This window comes from Hyaena hyaena, unplaced genomic scaffold, assembly GCF_003009895.1.
Source record: "Hyaena hyaena isolate Hyena2069 unplaced genomic scaffold, ASM300989v1 scaffold_272, whole genome shotgun sequence".
NCBI classification, from domain to species: domain Eukaryota; kingdom Metazoa; phylum Chordata; class Mammalia; order Carnivora; family Hyaenidae; genus Hyaena; species Hyaena hyaena.
Genome location: NW_024080906.1, coordinates 114,534 through 138,190, shown reverse-complemented (window position 1 = coordinate 138,190; position 23,657 = coordinate 114,534). Strand labels below are relative to the sequence as shown.

General features: G+C 35.1%; 2 protein-coding genes across 2 annotated transcripts in view; one reads left to right on the top strand and one right to left on the bottom strand.

Moving 5' to 3' along the window:
• Window positions 1-582: 582 nt before the first annotated feature.
• Window positions 583-12,186, bottom strand: RBM11 (RNA binding motif protein 11). Its single transcript, XM_039245912.1, has 5 exons — window positions 12,024-12,186; window positions 9,363-9,525; window positions 7,971-8,043; window positions 3,120-3,213; window positions 583-1,618 (listed from the first exon to the last, which is right to left on the bottom strand). The coding sequence occupies exons 1-5, from the start codon at window positions 12,117-12,119 to the stop codon at window positions 1,331-1,333; spliced, it is 714 nt and encodes a 237-aa protein (XP_039101843.1). The 5' UTR covers window positions 12,120-12,186; the 3' UTR covers window positions 583-1,330.
• Window positions 12,187-12,283: 97 nt separating this feature from the next.
• Window positions 12,284-23,657, top strand: part of LIPI (lipase I) — a 59,389-nt gene continuing 48,015 nt past the window's right edge. Inside the window, exon 1 of the mRNA XM_039245911.1 lies at window positions 12,284-12,334. The gene's annotated coding sequence lies outside the window, so the exon portion shown is untranslated. The remainder of the gene's footprint in view (window positions 12,335-23,657) is intronic.

Sequence of the window (23,657 nt, the reverse complement as noted above, 5' to 3'; positions counted from 1 at the left end):
GAGCCAATTATTCCCAGGGTTTATAACACAGGATATATAGGAGTTTGTATCCTTCCTTACATAGTGGTTATGTTTTCTAATTACAATGTAGTAGCACATGCATTTCTTAACCCTTATACCTGTTGATGATATAACAAGATGGTACTGGAAGCTGGAAAGAAAATTTTACTGGGAACCAGGTAATAGATGACTTGATCTCACCTGCTAAGGCAGTTTTTACACACACATGAAGTAATTTTTGCAGGTTGGGCATGACTGGTAATAGACTTAGTCCACAGGTGTGGCAGCATGTGACCTTATAGAACCGATTCTGATCAAATAACATGATCACTATCAACTGCATAAAGTATCACTTAATGAAAACTGGAGAAGTTGTGTTCACTGAACTTCCTTGGGCTCGAGGTATAGAAGCATCCTTTGTAAAAAAGATGTCCTTTGAACTTTCTGCATTAAAATACAATTTCTACAGAAATGCAGAGTCTCTCTCTCTCTCTCTGCCCCTCACTCCCATTCCCACTCTCTCTCTAAAATAAAAAAACAAATGAACCAGAAACAGGAAATCTGATTTGAAATTAAATATCATACATTAATATCATTCTATTTATTGTTCATTATCAAGATTTAAGTATGTCAAATATACTATCTCAAACCCAGCTGACAAGAGGTGAATAATACTGTCATAGTTAATTTTCATAAACTACAATTAAGTGAGAAGTAAGAAGGCAGGTATCCCTACTTCTATACAGTCACATAAAAAGGGAAGGATCTAAAAACTAGCCCCATGAAAATAAGCTTTCCTTTGGTATCCTCACTTTATGAAATAAAGCTGCAGGAGAGTAAGGCTCAGAAATGACATATTTAGACATAAAAGATAAAATGTTATTCTCAAAGGAATCTAAAGCCTGCTTTTCCATCTTTGTTAGGAACAACATGCAACTCCTAAATATTTACACTAGTTTCATTCAGAAAATCCACCACTCCATATAGGCAACAGTGTTGGAGAGCATGGTGCCTTATCCACAAGTGCTCAGTAAGTGACTTTTGATTGAGAAGTTAGTGCAATTCCATCATCAGTACTAAAATATAACAACTCAAAGTGTATTTCCTGTTGACAATGTGTCAAAAATACCATTACAAATACAAAAAGTACTACATTATATTAAGTTTTTGTCACTGAAGACAAAAATTGAATAGCAAATCATACGTCACATTATTATATATATGTCAAAAAACACAAGAAAGCCATGAAACTGGTCATTTAGAAGAATACAGGTGTTTGTTTTTTAAGAAAATGAAGAGCAGCATAGACAAACTTCATTTGAACATAATCCTAATATCTTTTCTTTTTCTTACACTTTCGGAACTTTTGGCTATATTCATTTCCTCTATTATTTTCTGTGCTACTATCACTATCACTGGTTTGTTTTTGCCTCTTTCGTTTGTTTGTCTGATGTAGGTTAGGGTCACTGGGCTGTTGGTGAGTCCATTCGTAAGAGCTGGGTCCAGCCTCTAGACCTGGAACGCAATTTAGTGAAGAAGACACGGCCGTGCTACTGGGAAGTGGAGCTGTCATCTCGTAGCAAGGAAGCTGCAGTGCTGGGTTATACGCGTGCCACTGCTGTGAAAAAGAAGACATTCATCTACCTAAACAAGCCCAAAAGTTAAAAAAAAATTAACAGTTACAAATAACTAGGAGCAAACTAAACCATGTGTTAGAAGGACAATGACTTTTCAAAACAGGAATGTGGTAGTTTCCTTAAACACTTAACGTAAAGATTGAAGGCAGTGTATATGGCTTAATACAATACAGATTAGTGCTGCCTTACAGAAATACCGTACAAGCCACAGATATAGTTCTACGTCTTCTAGTAGCTACCATATGAAAATAAACAAGAAACAGGTAATATTAATAATGTATTTTATTTATCCCCAAATATCTCAAATACCATCATTTCAACATGTCAATAATATAAGAAGCATTAATGAGATATATTACTTTCCTTTTTCCATACTAAGTCTTTGAAACTTAGTGTGCATTTTATACTTATAGCACATCTCAATTCAGATGCTACATTTGCATTGACAATACTTGATCTGAATTTAGATTACCCAAAATTTACACTTGAAAAAAGATTCATATACCCAAGGTTCCAATATTCTTAAAAATATTCTAATAACTGAACCGAGTATCTGTTTTTAAATTTTAATAAAAATTAAAATGAATTAAAATTAAAAACTCAGCTCCTTATTCTCACATGTGGCTAATGGCCACTGTATGATAGAGCATGTCTATCAACTATTAACAGAGAGACATTTCCTTGTTTTTAATTCAGATTTCTAAATACACAAAGTAGATTAAAGATTAATAGAGACAAGACGAACTTGTGCGTGTGCTTGCATTCATGGGTGCATGTGTTCCTCTCTTCTCTACCAATGACACGACATGCAGAAGAAGGATATTGACAGTTTTGGAAAAGAACTAGTTGTTTTTTTAATATCTCACTGTAACTAAGAAAAATTTTTTTCCAGAAGTTAAATTCTCAATGTTCCTTATGTTTACAAAATGAAAATGCCTACTTGAAACATCTGAAGCTCACATATATGTTAGGTATTTAAAAAAAAAAAATCACAACCTGAGAATCACACTATCTGTGTTACAATCCCACATCTGTCACTGTTGAGCTATCTTGGGCCTATTAGTATCCCTCAATTTTATTATGCATAAAATGAGGAGTTAGAAAAAAAATATTTTCCTAAGTTCCCCTTTAACTTATTGTGACCATAATTGTAATTTCTAAGCTGGAACTACACTTTTGAGAGCCTTTGGAAATAATGCGGTTTACTCTACCAACTGAGAATCTACATTAAGTTAGACTTAAGTTTAAATGAGAAGTCTCAAATTTTCCTTGGACCACAGTGCATCGTCACCACCATCAACCCTCTGTGTTGACACACTTGCTAAGGTACCAAGTGTGAGACTGAAGAAGCCTGTGTTAGAGCCCACCACCACTGGTCAGAAGGCAGCTTCTGCCTTCACACCAGGCTGAGATTCAAGAACCGTAAGTTCCATCATAGTTTGTGTCATATTATACACTGAACCAAAGGCATATCAAACTTACCATCTTCTGAAAGAATAAATATTCTTGAGGTAAAGCTGCACTATTAATTGGAAAGAACTGCAGAGGAAAGGAAGATCTGCCCACATCTTCATTTCTTTGGGAAGAGAAAAGAAAAATTAACGAACAGTTAAAATTCCTACACACGAATGTCCTTTTTTCTAAAAAAAGAAAAAAAAAGCTCTTTGTAATTAAAAAAAACAAAGCTTCCCTAAGATAGCTTGGTTAAGATTAATGAACTTTATACATATACACACAAATGATCAGATAGTATACTGATAAAATAGTGACCTAGTAGTGCCTTAAATCTTATTAATTGCTAACATACTGAAATCTCAATATATAGAGTCACATCTGACTTTCTGATAGGAAAATGTTCAACACATTATATTTGTATAAAGAAAAAGAACACTTAGATATGAGAGCAAAGCTAGTCATTAGTAATCACCAAGGGTGCATTCAATCTTCTACAGATATAAAAAGTGAAAGAAATATAGAATTTTTCCTCAATTTATTTTGGAAGGTATCTTCACTGTTTAACTATAAAAATTATGTTCTTTCCTAAGTGGACTGCTAATGTTACCATAAAGTCATGTTTGCTGATTTCTTTCACATATGAATGAAGATAATAAAAATCCTTAATTCAAAAACTGTGGTGAGCTAAAGTTTCATTTGTAAGTGTAATATTTGCTTCTATGAAGATGTTTAATAATTCCAATGTTACAACAACTAGCCTTCATTTGTCTATGTGCTCCACAGTACTCCACAATTTTAATGCTAATACTACTCATCCTTAGGAAAGAGATGTGCTGGGGGAAAGGGTAAAACTAACATAGGCAGGTAGAGGCAAAAATGAAGAAGGTGAATCACAGGAACGAGTCAGGTGGATAGGTGGAGATCCCATTTATAAGCGGTGACAGTATTGCAAAAACCAGTGGAAGAGTAAATTTCCTTAAAGAAGGAATTAGACAGGTGTCAGTTGTTATAAAATAGGAAACTGAGTAAGCACTGAAGCTACTGAATTGTTGATCAAAAGGTTCTTGATAACTTTTAAAAGAGCATGTTTCATATAACAATGGGGTTAAGAAATGTATAAAAAGTAAGGATATGAAGGATGAAAGATTTTTCAGGGAGAAGAGGGGGGGAATATAACAGCCTGATTTGGAGACAAGGTTCCAGGACCTGAACATGTATATAGAACAAGTGAAAGTAAAGAAATAAATGGAAAGTGCAATGAAATTCTAGAGTAGGGAAGATATGACTCCAGGAGCAGAAATGGTGAGATTAGCCCCATTATGAAAGCAACTGCAGATTTTCTAAAACCACGATCTTTCCTAGGTGAATCTCTGGGTATGCACAGTTGTCTACATAGAAGAATTGCATGTAAACTGGGAAGAGGTATGAGCTAAACTGTCACCCCAAAATTTATTATGTTGAAATCCTAACCCCCAATACCTCAGAATGTGACCTTCTTTGCAAATAGGGTCACAGATATAATCAAGAGGAGGTCATTCTAGAGTAGGATGAACCGCTAATCCAATAGGACTGGTGTCTTGTTTTATTTTTATTTTTTAAATGTTTATTAATTTATTTTGAGAGAGAGAGTGAAAGAGTGGGGGAAGGGGGAGACAGAGAGAGGAGAGACAGAATCCCAAGAGTTGGATACTTAACTAACTGAGCCACCCAGGAGCCCCAGGACTGATCTGTTTATAAAAGGGGGAAATTTAGAGATAGGTGCACTCAGGGAAAATACCATATGAAGATGAAGGCAGAGATCTGGGTGATGGGTCTATAAGTCATGGAATATCAAACATTGCCAAATAACCAGGAGATGCTCAGGGAGAGACACGGAACAGACTCTTTTCTCACAGCCCTCAGAAGGAACTAACTCTGTGGGCACCTTGATCTTGGGCTTCTAGCCTGCAGAACTATGTGACAAGAACATTTCTGTGTTTAAGTACCTCTTTGTGGTACTCTGTTATGGCAGTCCTAGCAAACTAATATAGGAACTGTTTATTAAAAACAGAATGTATGAGAGGCAATCAATAGAAGTACAAAAGCCCTTCTCGAAGAAAGTCCAGTGAAAGACTAAGGACTTGACATGTATACCACTTTTCTCTGCACGTTACTATAACCTATTTCCACTCTTCCTTTGTAATATAACAAATACTAAAAGGTACTACTACAAGTGTGGTATTATGGAATATACGTATAATTCTGACTTTCTACCCTAGAATTTGTAATGATTTAGTTTGTCAAATATAAGTACAAAATACAAGAGTTATGATAACATCTTATAGGGTTTGTCTTGTCTTTCTACCTCTGCTCAAATCGTAGCAATAACTTGTTCCTTCCTAATTCCTGTGAAAAAAGAGGTATCTTTTCCAACTAGAAGGGGAGAAACTCTCAGATTAAATACATAGCTCAATTCAGGAGTCTATAGCACTTCCCCTAGCAACACAGTAAATTACTCTCTCCTTTCTGGTAACACTGGCAGAAAGTATTCACTGAATACTTGCTATGTGTCCAGTATTTTAAGTACACTGAATTTATTAAAAAGAAATTAAAAAACAAAAAAGGAGTGCCTGGGTGTCTCAGTCGGTTAAGTGTCCGACTTCAGCTCAGGTCATGATCTCACGGTTTGTAGGTTCAAGCCCCACATCGGGCTCTGTGCCGACAGCTCAGAGCCTGGAGCCTGCTTCGGATTCTGTTGTCTCCCTCTCTCTCTCTGCCCCTCCCCTGATCACGGTCTCTCTGTCTCTCTCAAAAAATGAATAAAAACGTTAAAAAAATAAACACACTGAATTTATTACAAAATTTGATTCTCACAGTAATCTTTGAGGTATTACCCTTGTTTCATTTATGAACATTATCCTTGTTTATTTATTTTTTGGGGGGGAGAAGAGAGAGAATGAATGAATGTTCAGGGGAGGGGCAGAGACAAGAGGGAGAGAATCCCAAGAAGGCTCTGCATGAACTGTGAGATCATGACCTGAGATGAAACCAAGAATCAGATGCTTAACTGATTAATCAAGCCAACCAGGTGCCCCTCATCCTCATTTTAAAGACCGGTTACGATGTGGTGAAATAACTTGTCCAAAGTAGTAACATTAATAAAGTGGCAAAAGCAGAATTCAAATTCAGGTAATTTGATGTCAGAACCTACTTTTTAGCTTTTTGTTTCACTGATACAGAATTGCTGGGTAGAAAGATGATGTGAAGCACACTTTTTACTGATGGGATGCAATACCTTTCCTATAGATAAGCCTGTGTAATTGCCAGTCCCCACGAGGCAGTCTCTTATGCCTCAGAGAGACAGGAATTTCAGCTACAGCTAGTTTACTTGAGAATATTCGGTTCTGCCGCAGAAGACAAAAACAAACAAGATGGATGAAATGCTTGTAATAGACTCTACGTAAGTTGACAGTTTATGGAACAGTGATGAAGCTATATTAGAGACAGAATAAGCAAATCACTTGGGAGATAAAGGCAGAATTTATAATATATATTAAATATAGGTAGTAAATAAGTTAGTATCCTGTCAGATATGCTATAGATTGATTCAACAGAAAACAGGATGGAATAAGTAAGAATGTTACTTATGGACAAAAAGGGAAAGAAACACCATGTCCTCATCACGTCACCCCGGGCTAACGGTCATGTTACTTATCTTTGCTCTGCCTCAAAAACTCAGATAAACCCTGGGGGCATCTAGCTGACTAACCAAGTTACTTGTGTGGCCAGATGTATTAGCTCCTAAGCCTCTTTGAAAGGGCGAACACGTAAGATTAGCTCTGGGACTTTTCCATCTGAATGGATATCTTTTTTTTTTTAATTTTTTTAATTTTTTTAATTTATTTCTAGGAGAGAGAGAGAGACAGCGTGAGCAGGGGAGGGTCAGAGAGACAGGGAGTCACAGATTGAAACAGGCTCCAGGCTCTGAGCTGGCGGTCAGCACAGAGCCCGACGCGGGGCTCGAACCCACGAACCGCAAGGTCGTGACCCAAGCGAAAGTCGGACACTTAACCGACTAAGCCACCCAGGCGCCCCTGAATGGATATCTTTATTGAACCTCAACTCTAGTTCTCATAAGCATACTCTCAGTGAGGAAGGCTAATGCAGCACAGAGAAACAGTGCATGAATATTAGTGTAACCAGAACATGGTACACTGGTCCTTCAGCCCACTTGTACCCAAGTGTGCCATACTAAGTGTGCTAACCTATCCAGCATCTTTCCTGTTGCTTTTCACTGTCTTTTTAATTGGTTTAATAAACAGTGTGATTCAAACATCTTAATTCAGTTTGAGAGCCCTTCTGTTCCATGACCTCCGGGATAGCTTGCCTGACAATGTCTGTAGAGGCTAAGATTTCATCAAAAAATTAGCCAAGACAAAATTTTAGAATATTTGGAAATTTACCATACAGAAGTTCTAAAAGGCAGTAATATAACAGAGTGGTTCAGTGTCAGAAGGCTTAATTTCAAGCATAGCCACTATTACTTTTTCATCTTCATGACCTTAAAAATTAGTTAACTTTTGCGTTTCCATCTATTCAAATATAAAATATGAATAATAGTATCTCTATGATCCATCACAATGACATCTTGGATGCTTAAGTAATTTAACAACTATGACAGGCACAAGGTAAACCATAAACACTAGAAACATAAATCTCTCTCCCCTACTGATGAAAATATTTTGTCACTTTTCACGGTTTCAGAAAAAGTAAATTGCTTAATTTTATCCTTTGTCTAAACAGCAAAGTTTTACAATAGTCCAGTATATATAAAAACTACTGCTGGAATAAGAACATTTATTTGCTTTACCTTTTTGGAAAAAAAGTATTTTTAATTACCTGTAGCTGTGTGAATTTATCTTAACACAGCTCTCAAAACTTTGGTTGGCTGGTTCAGAGGAGCGAGAGCTCCCTATGGAAGAAATAGAACAACTGATTACTTAATGGTACACTGCTCTGGAGTTCTAACATTAAACCATACAAAAACTCCAAACCTGAAAGAATGCAGGACTGGTTAAAATTCTTTAATCATATAATTAATATACCCAAATATATCTTTGATCTCTCAATATTTATAGCTTATTGACATTACTACGGATGACTGAATTATAACCAAGCTTTGTCCAAAGCAATGGCTGTAGAGAACGATACTGACGTGAGACCATAAAGTCCCTGATGTTGTGTTGTTCTACACGCCTGTAGACTAACAATGGCAAACTTTCATGTTATATGCATCCTGTGTAGAATGCATGAGTTCTCTAACCTGCACTGGCAAAAGTGGATGCAACCTTACAGAGGATACTGAGCAGCTAGTTGGGATATGTCAGAACATACTATGTCCTGGCCCATTTTACCAGCCTTGTGCATTAACTGGAAAGTACCTGAAAGCATGATAGAGCTAAGTAGCTTTGAAAAGACATTAACAAAATAAATAAAAAGGAACCCAAAGAGAAACCCTTTTCCTTTGCAATGAGGTACTGTTTTCTTATGCTTATTCACTATTAGTATAATGAGAGGAATAAAAACCACCAATACCCTTGAATCATTTGGGGAGGGAGAGAACATAACTATCCCAAGCCCTGCACCATGATCAGAAGCATTGCCTGTATCAGTCCTTCAAAGCATGAAAGAGGCAGAGGAGTAGCACAGTGCTCCCTGGCAGTTGTTGGCAGGTGTGCAATGGAAGACATTTGAGGTCATCCATGTCAGGAAACTTTCCTCCACAGTTACTGAGGGTCACTCTGCAGCCGCTCTTGGCCAGCTGCTCTTGCAGGGGCTTAGGTCCAGGGCAATATGTACAGTATGGCTTTCCTAGGAGAATGACTAAGGCACTCACTATACCTTCCAAATCGTAGGTATTTGATACCATACATTAGCACTGATGAGAAGATTAGCAAATAGCCTTGCTGTAGAAAGGCTAGCATTGTGTGTCCCCAGTTCATTTAGATTTGCTTAATTTAAAACAGCCAACAGCAACCATTGTAGCTACCTTCTGGCTGGTACTAAGACAGAACATTTTAAATTTTGATATAGAAATAAATGCTATAGAGTTGGTAATACCAACTAATCATATAACATTTTGAATGTCCACATGTATTCTGAGAAACTTTTACAGAGATCACAAGAGCCCTTTCTTGGTCTTACATCATATAGAAAACACTATGTTTACACCTCTGAGAACAACCCCATCAACAAAACACACTTGGAAGATTCATCAGTGGCAAGACCTACCAAATCGATACTGTACATTAATTGGTCTTCCATACAAACGAATTCCATTCAGCAAAGCTATGGCATAAGACACCGATTCAGGGTGCTTAAAGCAGACAAATCCAAAAGACTTCGGCTTTCCTTCTCTGTCTTTGCATATAGTCACTTTGGTTAATGGCCCAGCCTATAAGAAACTTAAAAATTATTTTCTCATAAATCTAAAGATTTTTTTTTACATTCAGATAAATCAAGTATATTCAACTTCAAAGTTAAAAAAAAATCTGTTAGCAATAATAGCTTTATGTAGTTCTGCAAATAATGCATTTTCCTAACAGTAAATATCGTATTTCATCACATTTTCTGGTATTTTTTGGCTCATCAAGGAAACATTCGTAGTGTTAGGAATAGAAAATTTTAGGTAATAGCTCCAAGTCTTAAAAGATATGTCACCCTCTGTTAGGCTTAACAAAACAATATAGAGAGCATTTAAATCTAAGAATGAAATACTACTTTTCTCCATACATATTAACCATGTATAACTCAATAATAAATTGAAATGACCAACCTAATGTTGTTTTCAGTGATCCTAAAAAAAGTATTAATGTTGTACTGTGGCCTAAGTTTTTCTGTCAAGATTAAACATTTTTTTTATAAGAGAAAGTAAGTTTATCATGTGTTATGATCTAATAATCCTATTTGGTAAGTATTTCCAAAAGAAAAAAATGTTTTAATATCTTCAAGACTTTTAAGTAGGTGCATTATCATATGAGTGAAAAGTTAGAAAGATTCCAAATCCAGCAATGGGTGAATATTATTCCATCATGTATTACTAAAGTTGGATAAAACAAATTGAAAATATTCAGGTTGTATTTATAGTAAAACCTATGATTAGCAAAAGAGAGTATATATTTATATACAATATGATTTATATACTATATTAATATGTAATGCATATATATACATGTATATGTATATAGATAGATGGATCCAGTCCCTAATGACTAGAAGTAACGTAAGTGTCTGGGGCTTCCATGTCTATCCCCAATCCTTTTACCAACTTCACCTCTTCTTTTTGGAAGCTCAACATGAAAGAAGCCTTCACGGGAAAAGAACTTTAAGTCTCTTTCTTTTCTCCTTCCTTCCTTTTTTTGTTTTATGGGGTTTTTTTTGTCTCAACTTTTTTTTCTTTTAGTTAGAGTGGTAAGTTCAAATGATATTTGGGGAAATAACTATAGGAAACATAAACAGATTTAAAAATGTAAGTTTTTAAAAACTTTTTAAGCTTAAACATTTTTTTAAGAGGGCAAATTAGAATAAGCATAAATATCTTCAAATCAACAATATTTTTCAAATAATAATAAGTTTAATGTCCAGGAAAAGAAACTGTGTTCCTGGGGGGGGGGGGGGGTTCTCTCTTCTAAATTGTGTGTATCTATAATTAGCAGTAGACAGAGACAAAGTTAGGGCCTTTCAAAAATTTTATCAAGAACCCTTTTCACAACCCATACTCATACTTAGTCCTAGAAATTTAGCTTTGCTATGGTCTCCCTTGGAACTTGCCCTTATTAGGATAGAGAGAAGTCATTCTTTCTTGATTTCTCTTGATGTAAGTAGTAATAGTTCTACCATTAGTAGTAGCAGCAGCAAACGCTTAAAAGTGCCAGGCTCAATTCTAACTGTTTTACCTGGATTAATTTATTTTACCTTCACACCACATCATACTGTAGATGCTACTACTACCATTTGACATGTAAGGAAACTGAAGTACTGAGATATTCACCTACCTGCCCGTCACATTGCTAACATCAGAGTTTATATTCCAAATAACTATGCTATATTACATATCTCTCTTTTGTAGATTATCTTAAATCAAAATTTTTATTTTAAATTTCCCCTTTTAGAAAGACCAAGGGCTATCTCTTAAATTTGCATGCTCAGCTTACTTTGTGTTTGCCATGTAAATTTTGTATCATTAAACAGATTAATGGCTGGATGAGGATATCACTTCAGCAAGTGAGACCTATGTGTATATAATAGGTGAGTGTTTACGGGACAAAGGAGGCTTACTCATGGAAGTCCTAGGTCTCAGAAAGTTTCCAGAAGGTCCTCTTGGTACGAAATATAGGGAACTGTTCAAGGAATCAACTGGTTACAGCTATCCAAATAGCCATATCCAAATAACGGCTGCCCAAATCATGGAATTTCATTTATCATACTGGAGTAAAAATTCCCTCAATGTAAAAGGGTTTGGGGGTATAAGTAATGCACAGGGCAACATTTAAAATCTATATCTCCCATTTCGCTCGATGTAAGGCGTGAGGGTGCTTATTGCCTGAAGAAAGGCAGTGACATGGCTGTTTTCTGTTTTGACCAAATAAATACTCAAGGCCCAGGTAATTTCTGGGGAGTCCTCACTCAGGGCTGGGTGCTGGAGGGAGCCAGGTCACCCCCCACCCGGAGAACTCTACAGTGGGGTCGGCGATGGAATGCACATTATATCACTTCAATGCCAGCTGCTCCTGTAGGGACAGGTGCGCCTTAACGGAACTCAACTACAAGCCTAGGCACAGGATGGGGCGGGAAGGGAGCAGGGCACCGGGTGGTCCAGGTGCGCCCCGCCCCTCGGGATGCGCTTCCGGCTCGACGCTCCCCGCCCCTCCGCCGCCCCCCCGCCGACGGTACCTGAAGGAACAGCTCGTAAAGAATCTCTTCCCGAACGCGGGCCTCTAAATTCCCCACAAAAACCGTCCTGTCGGCCTCCTCCTGAGCAGGGAACATCCCTCCGGTCTCGGGTCGAGGATAGAGGAGGTACTCAAACCCCGCCCCCTCTCTCCGCGTTACTGCGCCGTTCGGACTCGTGGAGCGGGGCCGACGACGGGAGCGCGCGCGCCAGGGGCGGGGCGGAGCTGGGGCCACTCCCCCCGGCGCCCTGCGGGGGTCGGCCTCCGCGCCGCCCCGCCTCCCTGGATCCCGTCGGGACCGAGGGGCAGTTGGTGAGAATTAAAAATTACTGTGCTCCGCTGCTAGGAATTTACCCAAGGGATACAGAAATGCTGAGGCATAGGAGCACATGGACCCCAATGTTCATAGCAGCACTCTCCACAATAGCTAAAACATGGAAAGAGCCTAAGTGTCCATCCACAGATGAATGGATCAAGAAGATGTGGTTTATCTATACCATGGAATACTACATGGCAATGAGAAACCATGAAATCTGGCCATGTGTAGCAACATGGATGGACCTTGAGGGTGTTATGCTGAGCGAAATAAGTCAGGCAGAGAAAGACAAATACCATATGTTTGCATGTATAGGAGGATTAGGAGGAACTTGACGGAGGAACAAGGGGGAGAAGAAGGGCGGAAATGGTGGGGGAAAGGGAGAGAGGCAAACCATGAGAGACTCTTGAATGCTGACAAAAACTGAGGACTGATGGATGTGGGGGGGAGGGGGGGATGGGCATGGAGGAGGGCACTTTGGGGATGAGCACTGAGTGTTATGTAGAAACTAATTTGACAATAAACTATTTGTAAAAAAAAATAAAAAATAAAAAAAATAAAAATAAAAAAAAAATTACTGTGCTCCGTTCTTGCTTGTGGAGTGCCTTCCATTTTCCTGGGCACACCATTATTCATTGACTTTGTATTTATTCAATCAGCATTTTCAATAAAATGTCTGTAGAGATGTTTTAAGACGTACTAGCTACAGTACAGGGGCTCCCAGGCTAATGGGGGAAGATTTGTTTCCAGAGAGGAAATGTATACATCGCTAGGATTTTGAATTTTTATTCGGTACAAAATATTTTTTGAAAGAATAAATCCATGCGTGCTTGGATATGGATGTGGAATGCAGTAGAGTTCCAGGATTAAAGTTTACCTAGGAAGCGCTCCCTAGAGAAGTGTTTGAAAATGGGCATAGAGGTTTTAGGTGGACTCCAGAAGGCATTTGAAAATTTGAGAAAATATCCTATACCTAGGAACTCTAGAGGAAGTGTGGCAGGTTTTGTGACTGAAGCCAGAATTCTTGAGGATGGTTGATGAGATCCAATGTTTGTACACATTGACCAGAGTGAAGAATTCATTCTTTTTTTGAGGAAGGTTAGAAAAAAAATCCTAGAAAAACAAAGGTTATTAAAGGAGAGGGGGAAGAATACCTACTCAGAATGTAAATAGATTGATAAATCAACTGCCAAGTATTAACTTGGTTTCTTTTCTGAAATTACCCTGTAAATAAACAAGTTATCAGGACATTTGGCCTTTAGTTAAGAGAAGTGCTAATTCATTTTGCATTGCAAGTGTTTACTTAGTTGGTGGACCAAAAAAATTCTTCTTTTCTAATGAGAAGGAACACACCTTTGGAACCCAGGTGTCTAATTGAATTGTGACATTACTTAATTTTATGACTTTATATGAGTAATTTCACTTTTAGGAATTCAAATTATATTTCTTAAGGGATGTATTGAGCTAATATAATTACAGTACTTTATTTAATAGATATTTTCTGAATGCTTACTGTGTACCAGGCTCTGTCTTTAATCCTTGGGAAAGAAAGGTTAAGTGTGTGGATTTGTCCTAAAGCTTTCAGCATAATGAGTCAGACTTCTTACTAAACAAATAAATGTAACATAATGTGTCAGTAACTTCAGTAGTCACCTTCTGTTGATAGATCAGAAGTATATAAATATTCCATTTTTCCTATTCTCTGTCATCAACATTGTTGTGGTAGGGCAGGAAGGGGTTAAAGAAACTAGCACATTGTAGATATATAACAAATATATGTTGATCAAATGAATAGATACCCAGAAGGTCTCTATTATGTGTAAATCTGTTGCTAGTTAAAATTCATTTATCTCATAAATCATCCAAATAAACATATTTCCTCTTTCATTTCACCTCAGTCATGCTGATCTGGGAGCCGTATCTTCAGGTTTCATTGTAAACTTTGCAATGCACATATATATGATTGTGAATGATACAGAACTTTAACTCTATTTACAAATAGCTAATGATCATGTTGTATTGCTATACTGATGTTTGCATCATAGTTTTTTTTTTCCTTCTTTTTTTTACAAACGTGTATGATTTTAGGGTTCTTATCAATCCTCTTTTCTTTTGGCAGGACCTAAGTTTATGGTGCTTCTATTTCTAGGATACTTTTTTAATGTTATAAGCTCTGGAGTGGCTGGGTGGCTCAGTCAGTTAAATGTCTTGACTCCTGATTTCTGCTCACGTCATGATTGAGCCCCATACGCTCTGGGATTCTCCGGATTCTTTCTCTCTCTCTCCCTTTCCCTCTGCCCCTTCCTGCTTGGTTGTATGGGTGTGCTCTCTTTTTCTCAAAATAAACAAACATTAAAAAAATTAATGTTATAAGCTTTGAAAGCTCATGCAGTTAGCTGTTTGTTCAAAATTTGACCTTAATATATATCATTTTCCTAATGTAAGCTTACTGTATTTCCTCTTACATTGAATGACCGTGGAATAATAAACCTAGCAGTAGCTAAAAAATAATTCATTTATTTGTAATGTTATTTATTTTTGAGAGAGAAAGCAAACATGCACAGGGGAGGAGCAGAGAGCAAGGGGGACAGAGGATCTGAAGCGGGCTCTGTGCTGACAGCACCTAGCCGAACTCAGCGCTCAAACCCATGAACCATGAGATCATGACCTGAGCCAAAACCAAGAGTCAGTGCTTAACAGAATGACCCACCAGGTGCCTCGAAAAGCCACCTTCTTAATGGATTTTAAAACAAAACTTCAAAACTTCACTTTGTGTTTTTGCTTGGTTTAATTCTTTTTTTTTTTTTTTTTTTTTTTTTTAGAGAGGGAGAGAGAGCAATTAAAAGTGGAAGAGGGATAGAGGGAGAGGGAGAGAAAAAATCTTAAACCATGAGTTCATGACCTACGCCCAGGTGGGACACTCAACCGACTGAACCAACCAGGTGCCCCCAAATATAATTCACCTTATTCTTAGCATCTCCTGGACCATTAGTCAAATATAAGGTTTAATGTGTTAAATGCATGGTACACTATAGAGAATTAGTCTTTCTTAACTTCAGTCAGGATGTTTTATACCTCTAACATTATGTATTCAAAAATGAAAATGTTTATATATAATAATATATGCAAAAGTATAAGCTATGTCTATAAATAAGTAAGTTTATCTATTTATCTATCTGTCTAGAACTAGAGCTTCTTTCTTCCTTTCTTTTCCCAACTGACTCATACTCTCTTTGGTAGTTCAGCCCAGGCAGCATCTCCTGAAAGGCTTCCCTGAACTCTGCACTCTAGATTAGCTGGCCACCTGACTGTGTGGTGCTCTAGTTTCATAGATTCGCCTTTTTCAAGCCCTCCTCCTGTGAATTGCTATAAAGTAAATAAATATATTTCAGTACGTAGGACAATCCCTGACATAATCTGTGGATGTATCATAAATAGTTGTTGACATAATACAGTTTGAATAAATAAATGTCTCTACTTTGTATGTCCAATGACTACATTATACCTAGAAATTAGTAGATGCTTAATAGAAGTTGGATTAATGAATGAATGAAAGGAGAAACATGATAAATTAATGTTAAGGGACTCTGGTGGATGCTTTTTCTAAAATCGGCCTCACTTGTGTCTTCACTTTTTTCCTATCCTCATTTTTTATTCATTCTGATTTTCTTAACTATATCTGTCCCAAGCTTTCTTGTTTGTTTTTCTTGTATTAGATACTTATTTTAAAGGAATATTTTTAATGCTTAAAAAATAAATAAGGAAGTAAAAATCATCAATACGTCTTCCATGCAGAGATAAACATTTTGGAGGAAAACCTTCCTAACTTTGATCTATGCATATATACATAAAACATATTTTAGTAAAATAAATCTGACTATACATACTGTTTTTTAGCTTGCCTTTTCTCCCCTTGTAATGGAGGACTTTCTACCAATAAATAGTGATTTATCTACATCATTAGTTTTAATCCATAGTATGTACCCAATTAGACTAATCCCCCACTATTAGACATTTACATTGTTTCTATTTTTTTTGCCATTAAAAATGCTAAGATTAACACCTTTGCTCATATACCTTTGTACACATGTTAGTAAAACATTCCTGTAGGAAAAAATCTTGGATGTTTAATTGCTGAATCAACGGGCAATAACCATTAAACATTTAACACATATTGCTAAATTATACAAAAGATTGTGCCAAAATATATTCTGACAGGGGCGCCTGGGTGGCTTAGTCGGTTAAGCGTCCGACTTTCGCTCAGGTCATGATCTCGCGGTTCGTGGGTTCGAGCCCCGCGTCGGGCTCTGTGCTGACTGCCAGCTCAGAGCCTGGAGCCTGTTTCAGTCTGTGACTCCCTCTCTCTCTGACCCTCCCCTGCTCACGCTGTCTCTCTCTCCTAGAAATAAATAAAACATTTAAAAAAAAAATTTAAAAAAAAAATATATATATATATATTCTGACAAACAATGACTACCCCATCTCAATATACACTACTCAACTACCTATTATAATTACCTATAAAGTGCCCAGAAGCGTGCCTGGTACACAGGGCTCAGTCAATTTTATATCTTCATCCTCATCATCCTCATTATATCCTTATTATTAATATTTTGTCCATGTCTGTAACCTTAGTCATTTTTTTTATTTCTAAGGAGGACTAAAAAAGCACAGAAATATTTTCTTCCTATAGACATTTTATATAATATTTTGTCATTCCCCCATGTTATGCTGTTTAATGCAATGGACATTAATCTCAGTTTTATCACTATTGACAGTAAGTAAAAATATGAAAACAGTATAATTTTTATGTATTGAAACTGCTATGTATTGTCCTGTCTTAAATGCCACGTTGATGTTTTCAATATGAGCTCTTTAGAATGGCAAAGATGAAAATGATATATGAAATTCCTATTACAGTATCACATCCAAAGCACAAAATAAAAGAAAATTATATGTTAAATAAGAAAAGTTTATCTTTTAATTTAAGTATAAACCTGTTAATAATCTCTTTTAACATGTACAACAATTGTGTTACCTTTCTTCCCACATTTTGAAAAGATGTGGTTTATTTATATCCTTATTAGAGAAGTACAGTTGTTAACAGCTAAGTGATATGGAAGGACTTAGGTTATTTGGTGGTCTCCAGTCAAATTACAGTAATGGTCCCCTTCTAAAAATGAAGTTTCATGTAAAATCCCTAGAGATCAAACAATTTAAAGTGATGAATTTTAACTTTTTCACAGTTTTTAAATGAATACCTCATTTTGGTTGTAGATTCTTTGAAATATTTCCCCAGACTTTAGATTAGTTTCTGCTAATACTGTTCTTAAAGTATCTTTGGAAATTTACAGAAACTTTAATTTATAAAAAACAAATTTAATTTTTGAACTGATAATGCATGTACTTAAAATGGTTCTCTATTTTTATGACCTACTAAAGTCTGTTACTGGAAGGAAAATAACAGGAAGAATGAAGTAAACATGTGAAAAAAAACCTACAATAATTTTAAAAATGTTATATTAAAGACAAAAAATATATATTTTTTTATTTTCCTATTGCAAAACTCAAGAGACAGGCTAGCATTTTGAATTTTAAAATAGCCACTGAATTTGGGTTGCAAAATGATAGAAACATGAAAAGGTCATATTTTATATTTGGCAGCTTAATGGATATGGATTTTATTATTGATTTTATGGTATATGAAGACAACTTAGTTTGAGATCAAAATGAACATAAACCACAGTGTTCCCTGACTCTTTCCATTTCTAGCATTTTCTAACATTACATTTGCTCTAGGCTTTAAATAAACATATTCTTCATGGCCACTTCTGAAATCCTGAGGTTAAGAGGAATAAGGAAAGATATAATTAGCATTTTCTTTCCCTTAAATTCAACTTGGGCGCTGTTTGTAACTTATTACAGAGTTTTAACTTGAAAATCCTCTCACAACCACAAGCCAGATGAGAGGGGGAGGAAAAAAAAAAAACTAACTTACCTTTCAACAAACAGGGAGGAGCAAAAGATCGCGGACCTTTTATGATAAAACCTACCAGACTCTGAGAATCTTACCAAAGAGAAACCTTAATTAATTTCAGAATTTCTTTTGCGTTAAATCTAAGTGCTGCTTTTACTTTTACTGGATCCCAAATGAAAGTATACATTTTTCTTTGTTTGATGTGCTGGGCAAGATCTGGTAAGAACTTAATAATTTGATTTATCTTACCAAATTGTGTGTAAAATAATCAATATGGTATTCTGGTTCTGGGATAAAGAATTCTATGACATCATGGTATGAAACAAATAGTATGATTGTGGGTACTAATTATATCAAATGAGTAATTAGGATGAAAGTTTGCATATATATACATACGTGTGTGTATGTGTGTTTGGTAAATTTCATATTCTGTATTTTACTTAATTTCCAGATAATAACTAGAAAACCTTTTATAAGAAGATATAAATAGAGGACAAATATTCAAGAGAACGAATAATTCAGTAAGAGAGAAATTAAGCATTTTAAAATTGTGGCTTGGTAAACATTTCAATTTTAATGCTCAAATAATCTTACTTTTGAGGAAAATTTTTACATAGGTAAATTGTCAATTGCAAAGCAAACAAGTAAACATATACTACAACTTTTTTTTGGTCCTATTATGCAAATGTGTGACAAAACCCAAAATTAGTATATAGTAATAAAGTAGAACTTTTTTCTCCTGGTTCACTGATTTATGGTAATAAAGTTTACTAATGTTAGTAATATCATTTACTTATTTCTGGTAACAAAGTAGAACTACTTGTTCTACTTTATGATGATAAGTTGTAAATTTAAAATTCATGATGAAAAGGTTTTTGTGCCTTCAAAAGCAAATAACTTTGTTTTAAATTTTCTTTCAAAAAAATTCTTGAATGCATACTTGAATAACCTTAAAATATCACCTAGAAATTCAAATTATTTCTTATTTCTTTTCAATTGGATATTTGAGTTTATAATAAATTCTAAAAATGTTTGAGTTTTATGTTCAAATGTAAAATCTGAATGGTATTAATATATAGTTTATTATATTTTTCTCATTTAGATTTTTCTTGGTAGGCATTTTATATTTGTGTAATGTATGATAGTGGAACCTTAATTTAGAAGTCAAAGAAATTTGAAGTCTAGGCCCTTAACCTTTCTTTCATTTAGAGTTGGCATTATCTTAGTATTATAGTTTATTTATACTCCAACCTCATGTCCCAATTTTCAGTTGGGAACCCTCAGATATAATTATTAAGTATGTTTCTGTCTCTGTTGACTGAAATAGAACAGTAGACCTTTTAGATATTAATGACAGTAAATAGAAAATAATGTAATTAAAGAATTCATCTAGTCTCCAAATCGTTTGGAACCCATACAAACTCTTGTGCTCTCTCTCATTTTCCTCGAAATCCCACATGCCTAGGGAATTTTGTTGAATTTTCAGTAATTACTTTCATACAAGTATGCTTTATTCAAACCGTACATTCTCCTCCTCCCTTCTCTGCTAGAGATTCTTATAGATGCCTCTTAGAGGGCATCTCCTCAACTCCGTACACTCCTCAACATGAAAGTCATTATATGATTATATCTGCCTTCAATAAAGGAAAAACATTCTGAAAAACTGAGATTAGACAAATGTTTTAAAAAAAATTTTAATGGAAAAAATGGGAATGGAGAGATAGCTGAACAAACTGTACACATATGTATTGGTATGTATATATATTCAAATCATATGCATATATTCAAATTATATGCATATATATTCTTGTTACAGTTTTTGTTCATGTAAGTGCTTAAATGGTAGTTGTAGTTGCTGCTATTATCATAGCACAGGGCAGCAAATATTTCTGTAAAGGGCTGGATGGTCAATATTTAAGGCTTTGAGGGCCATATGGTTTCTGCTGCATCTATTCAGCTCTGTCATAACATGAAAACTGCTGTAGACAGTTCACAAATTAATAAGTATGGTTCTGTTCTGATAACATTTATTATAGACACTAACATTCTTTTTCTTACAGATGAATACAATTGAGCTAGTGAACTTATGTTTTTCAACTGTTTACATAATAACTTGTTAATATGGTTATACTTTTCAGATGTCACTCATAATTGTTCTGTTGCTTCTAATTACGTGAATTTTCTTCATATATAAAATGAAGGAAAGGAGAGCAAATACAAAAGCAGCACAGTGCCCAACACGGAGTGAGTGCTATGTAACCATTAGCCATTATTACTGTCATTGATCGTATTGTTATAGGTGTTAACAAATATGTTTCATTTTCAGAAATGGGGAAGAGAGAAAAGAGGTTTTCATGGAGTTTTTTTAGGGTGAGTGTGGGCTTTCAGAGGATTATCAAAGGAAGTAGCATTAGATGTTTCCAGAATGTGTTGGGATTGTTAGCTCTCTTTGGCTCGGTTTTGAGGCTCCTTTGTTATGGGCTTGGTCAACACAAAGTTGCAAGGTACTAACTGATCTTAGCAGCTTACCAAGTATGAAAATGGGTGTGAAACCAAAGAATGTTAGAATAATACAAGTCATAGGGACCATCTGTTTCAACTCCTGCCATTTAAAGAGATCAAGGCTCAAAGATGAGAAGATTTACTTAGTCACAAGAGATATTTGAGGAAGCTAGAGGCACTTGGGTCTCAGCTGTCCATGTCCAGGGTACTGTCCACGTGTCTGGACTCTGTCCATTTTGATCTCCTTGTGTTCATCATGGCCATTGTCACTGTAGTAGAAATATATTTCAGAGATACAACCGAATAACTTAGAATGATTATCCTAATTTCACCATATGTCCTTGATATTTTTAACAATTTTACTGCTTCTAGAAGTGAAGTCTCAGAAGATTTTCAAAATTCTTTCTCAGTGTACCTCTGTCGAGATTACTAGAGTTATAATCTCTCTACATACTTGGCAATGGAATCTGATATTGTGCCCCTGCTACGAATTTCTCATCACAGTAGAGTTACTTAGTGTACTCTCTAGACCTTCAATTTGTTAATTTCTCAAACAGGATTAAAAAAATTAATACTTGCCTTTCTGTTCGAGATTTCTTCATCCTTTTGCTATTAATCTATTTTTGCCATTCTCATTATCAATTAATTGAAGTCTATTTAGGCCATTTTTCATTGTTATAAAATTAATGAATATTTTAGATATAGCACATTTAGGAAATGTGCTAGTACAAAAAATAGAAAACATGTAAACATACAGAAAAAACTAATATTGACATCATTACAAAGAACAACTACTTTATTGTTTTATTTTCTGTCATTTCTATTACAATAAATATGTATATGTCTACAAATATGTATGTTTTTAGTGTGATGTATATATTATAGATAAAATTAGAGCTGTATATTAACATACATATATATGGATTATATAAACTTTTTAATTGCTGCATACAGCCCCCATCATGTGGATACAACATTAATTTATTTTTCTAGTCTCTCATTTCTATGCTTTAGTTGATTCTCAGATATTCACTGTTAAAAATTCTGTGATATACATTGATGTTATTAATCAATGGGTATAATAAAAATGTGATAAGAGAATGTTATTGTAATTAATCTTTATTTGATTTTTACAAAGATTAAGTATATTTTGAAAGTTTATGAGACATTTTCATATTTTATTTCATAAAATGTTTGTTTATATCTTTCACTTGATATTCAATTGGGAATTATTTTTCTTCATTTATACTTCTTTATATGTAAGTATATCAATTCCTTTCCTACCTTACACTGAAAATATTTCCCAACTTATATATTTTGTCTTTTGGCTGGTATATAGTATTTATGTATGGAAGCTTTAAATGTATGTGCTATGAAATCTATCAATCTCCTACTTTATGGTTTCTTTTGTTTTTATGCTAAAGAGTCATTCCTCAAACTGAGGTCATGTGTATATTAACTATATTCTTCTAGTTCATATAATTTAATTTTTACATGGCATTTTTAAATAGAACTAACATCAATTTTCCTAGTCATTGTTTATTTAAAACTCCATTATCTTTTACTATGAATTGCCATAATTATCATGGGTAATATGGTTTATTTCTGGGTGTTCTCATTCAGTTTCATTAATCTGTATATCAATCCTTGATGCAGTTTCAGGGCCTCTTTTTAATTGGTTTATAATATAAACATAATTTTAATCATGCCCCTTTATTAGCTTTAAAATATCATTCATTTTCCTTGAACATTTATCCCCTCCCTGGAAACATCTCATTGAGACCTTAATTTAGAATCACATTACACATATAAACTTAATATGAGTAGAGTTGATTTTGTGATAATAGCTCTTCCATTGGATCATGGTATATCTCAGTGCTTATTCAAATCTTTTATGTTCCTCTGTAAAATTTTTATCCTTTGTTTTTCTTTTAGGAGCACTGTATATCTCTCTTTTACTTCCTTTTCTCTTTTTCCTCCTCCTTTTCTTCATCCTCTCTCTCTTCTCTTTCTTCTTCTCTTTTCAAAGCGCTGGTTAACTTGGAAATCATAGGAACCTGGTTCAAACTAGCTAAGGAAAGAAGGAACTTCACCTTGGATTAATTTTTTGAGTTTCTATTTTCATATTTTTAGATAGAATATCATATCACATTAAGCAAGTTATAATGTATGTACCCAATGATATTATCATATTTTTCTTCTGTTATTGCTAAGTTAAACAGCAGAATGTATGACAGCAGATGTTTTTATACTTTTTAAATTTCAATAGAAATAATGTTGCTAGTGTTTCATCATTAATATGATAATCATTGGCATGAGATAGGTAATATTTTATCATTTTATTTTTATTTTTTATTTTTAAAAAATTCTTTTTAACATTTATTCAATTTTAAGAGGCAGAGACAGAGCACAAGTTGGGGAGGGCAGAGAGAGGCAGACAGAATCCTTAGCAGGCTCCAGGCTCTGCAGTGTCAGCATAGAGCCCGACATGGGGCTTGAACCCATAAACTGTGAAATCATGACCTGAGCTGAAGTCAGAGGCTCAACTGGGCCACCCACGCGCCCCTATTTTATCATGTTAATGAAATATACATTTATTTTTAATTCATATAAATAAGATAGTATTAACTCTTGTTCTAGTTTTATTCTGTGGACTGTGCTATGGACTGTGTATGCTTGTGAGTGTATTATTTGGAAATTTTGCTTTTAAATTGTTTGAATGTAGTAATTTATAGTTCATGTATCTATCTGTGTGTGTATTTGTCGTATTTTTATTATGTTTGATACTGGTTTTTATAAATGATTTATTAAGCTTTATGTTTTATGTTTTCCTGTGCTTT

Coding starts and splice junctions, on each gene's coding strand:
- RBM11 (XM_039245912.1), bottom strand. CDS start 12,119: ATGTTCCCTGCTCAGGAGGAGGCCGACAGGACGGTTTTTGTGGGGAAT. Junction 9,526..12,023: donor TTTACGAGCTGTTCCTTCAG/GTACCGTCGGCG, acceptor AGTTTCTTATAG/GCTGGGCCATTAACCAAAGT. Junction 3,214..7,970: donor ATAAATTCACACAGCTACAG/GTAATTAAAAAT, acceptor CTCTTCCCAAAG/AAATGAAGATGTGGGCAGAT.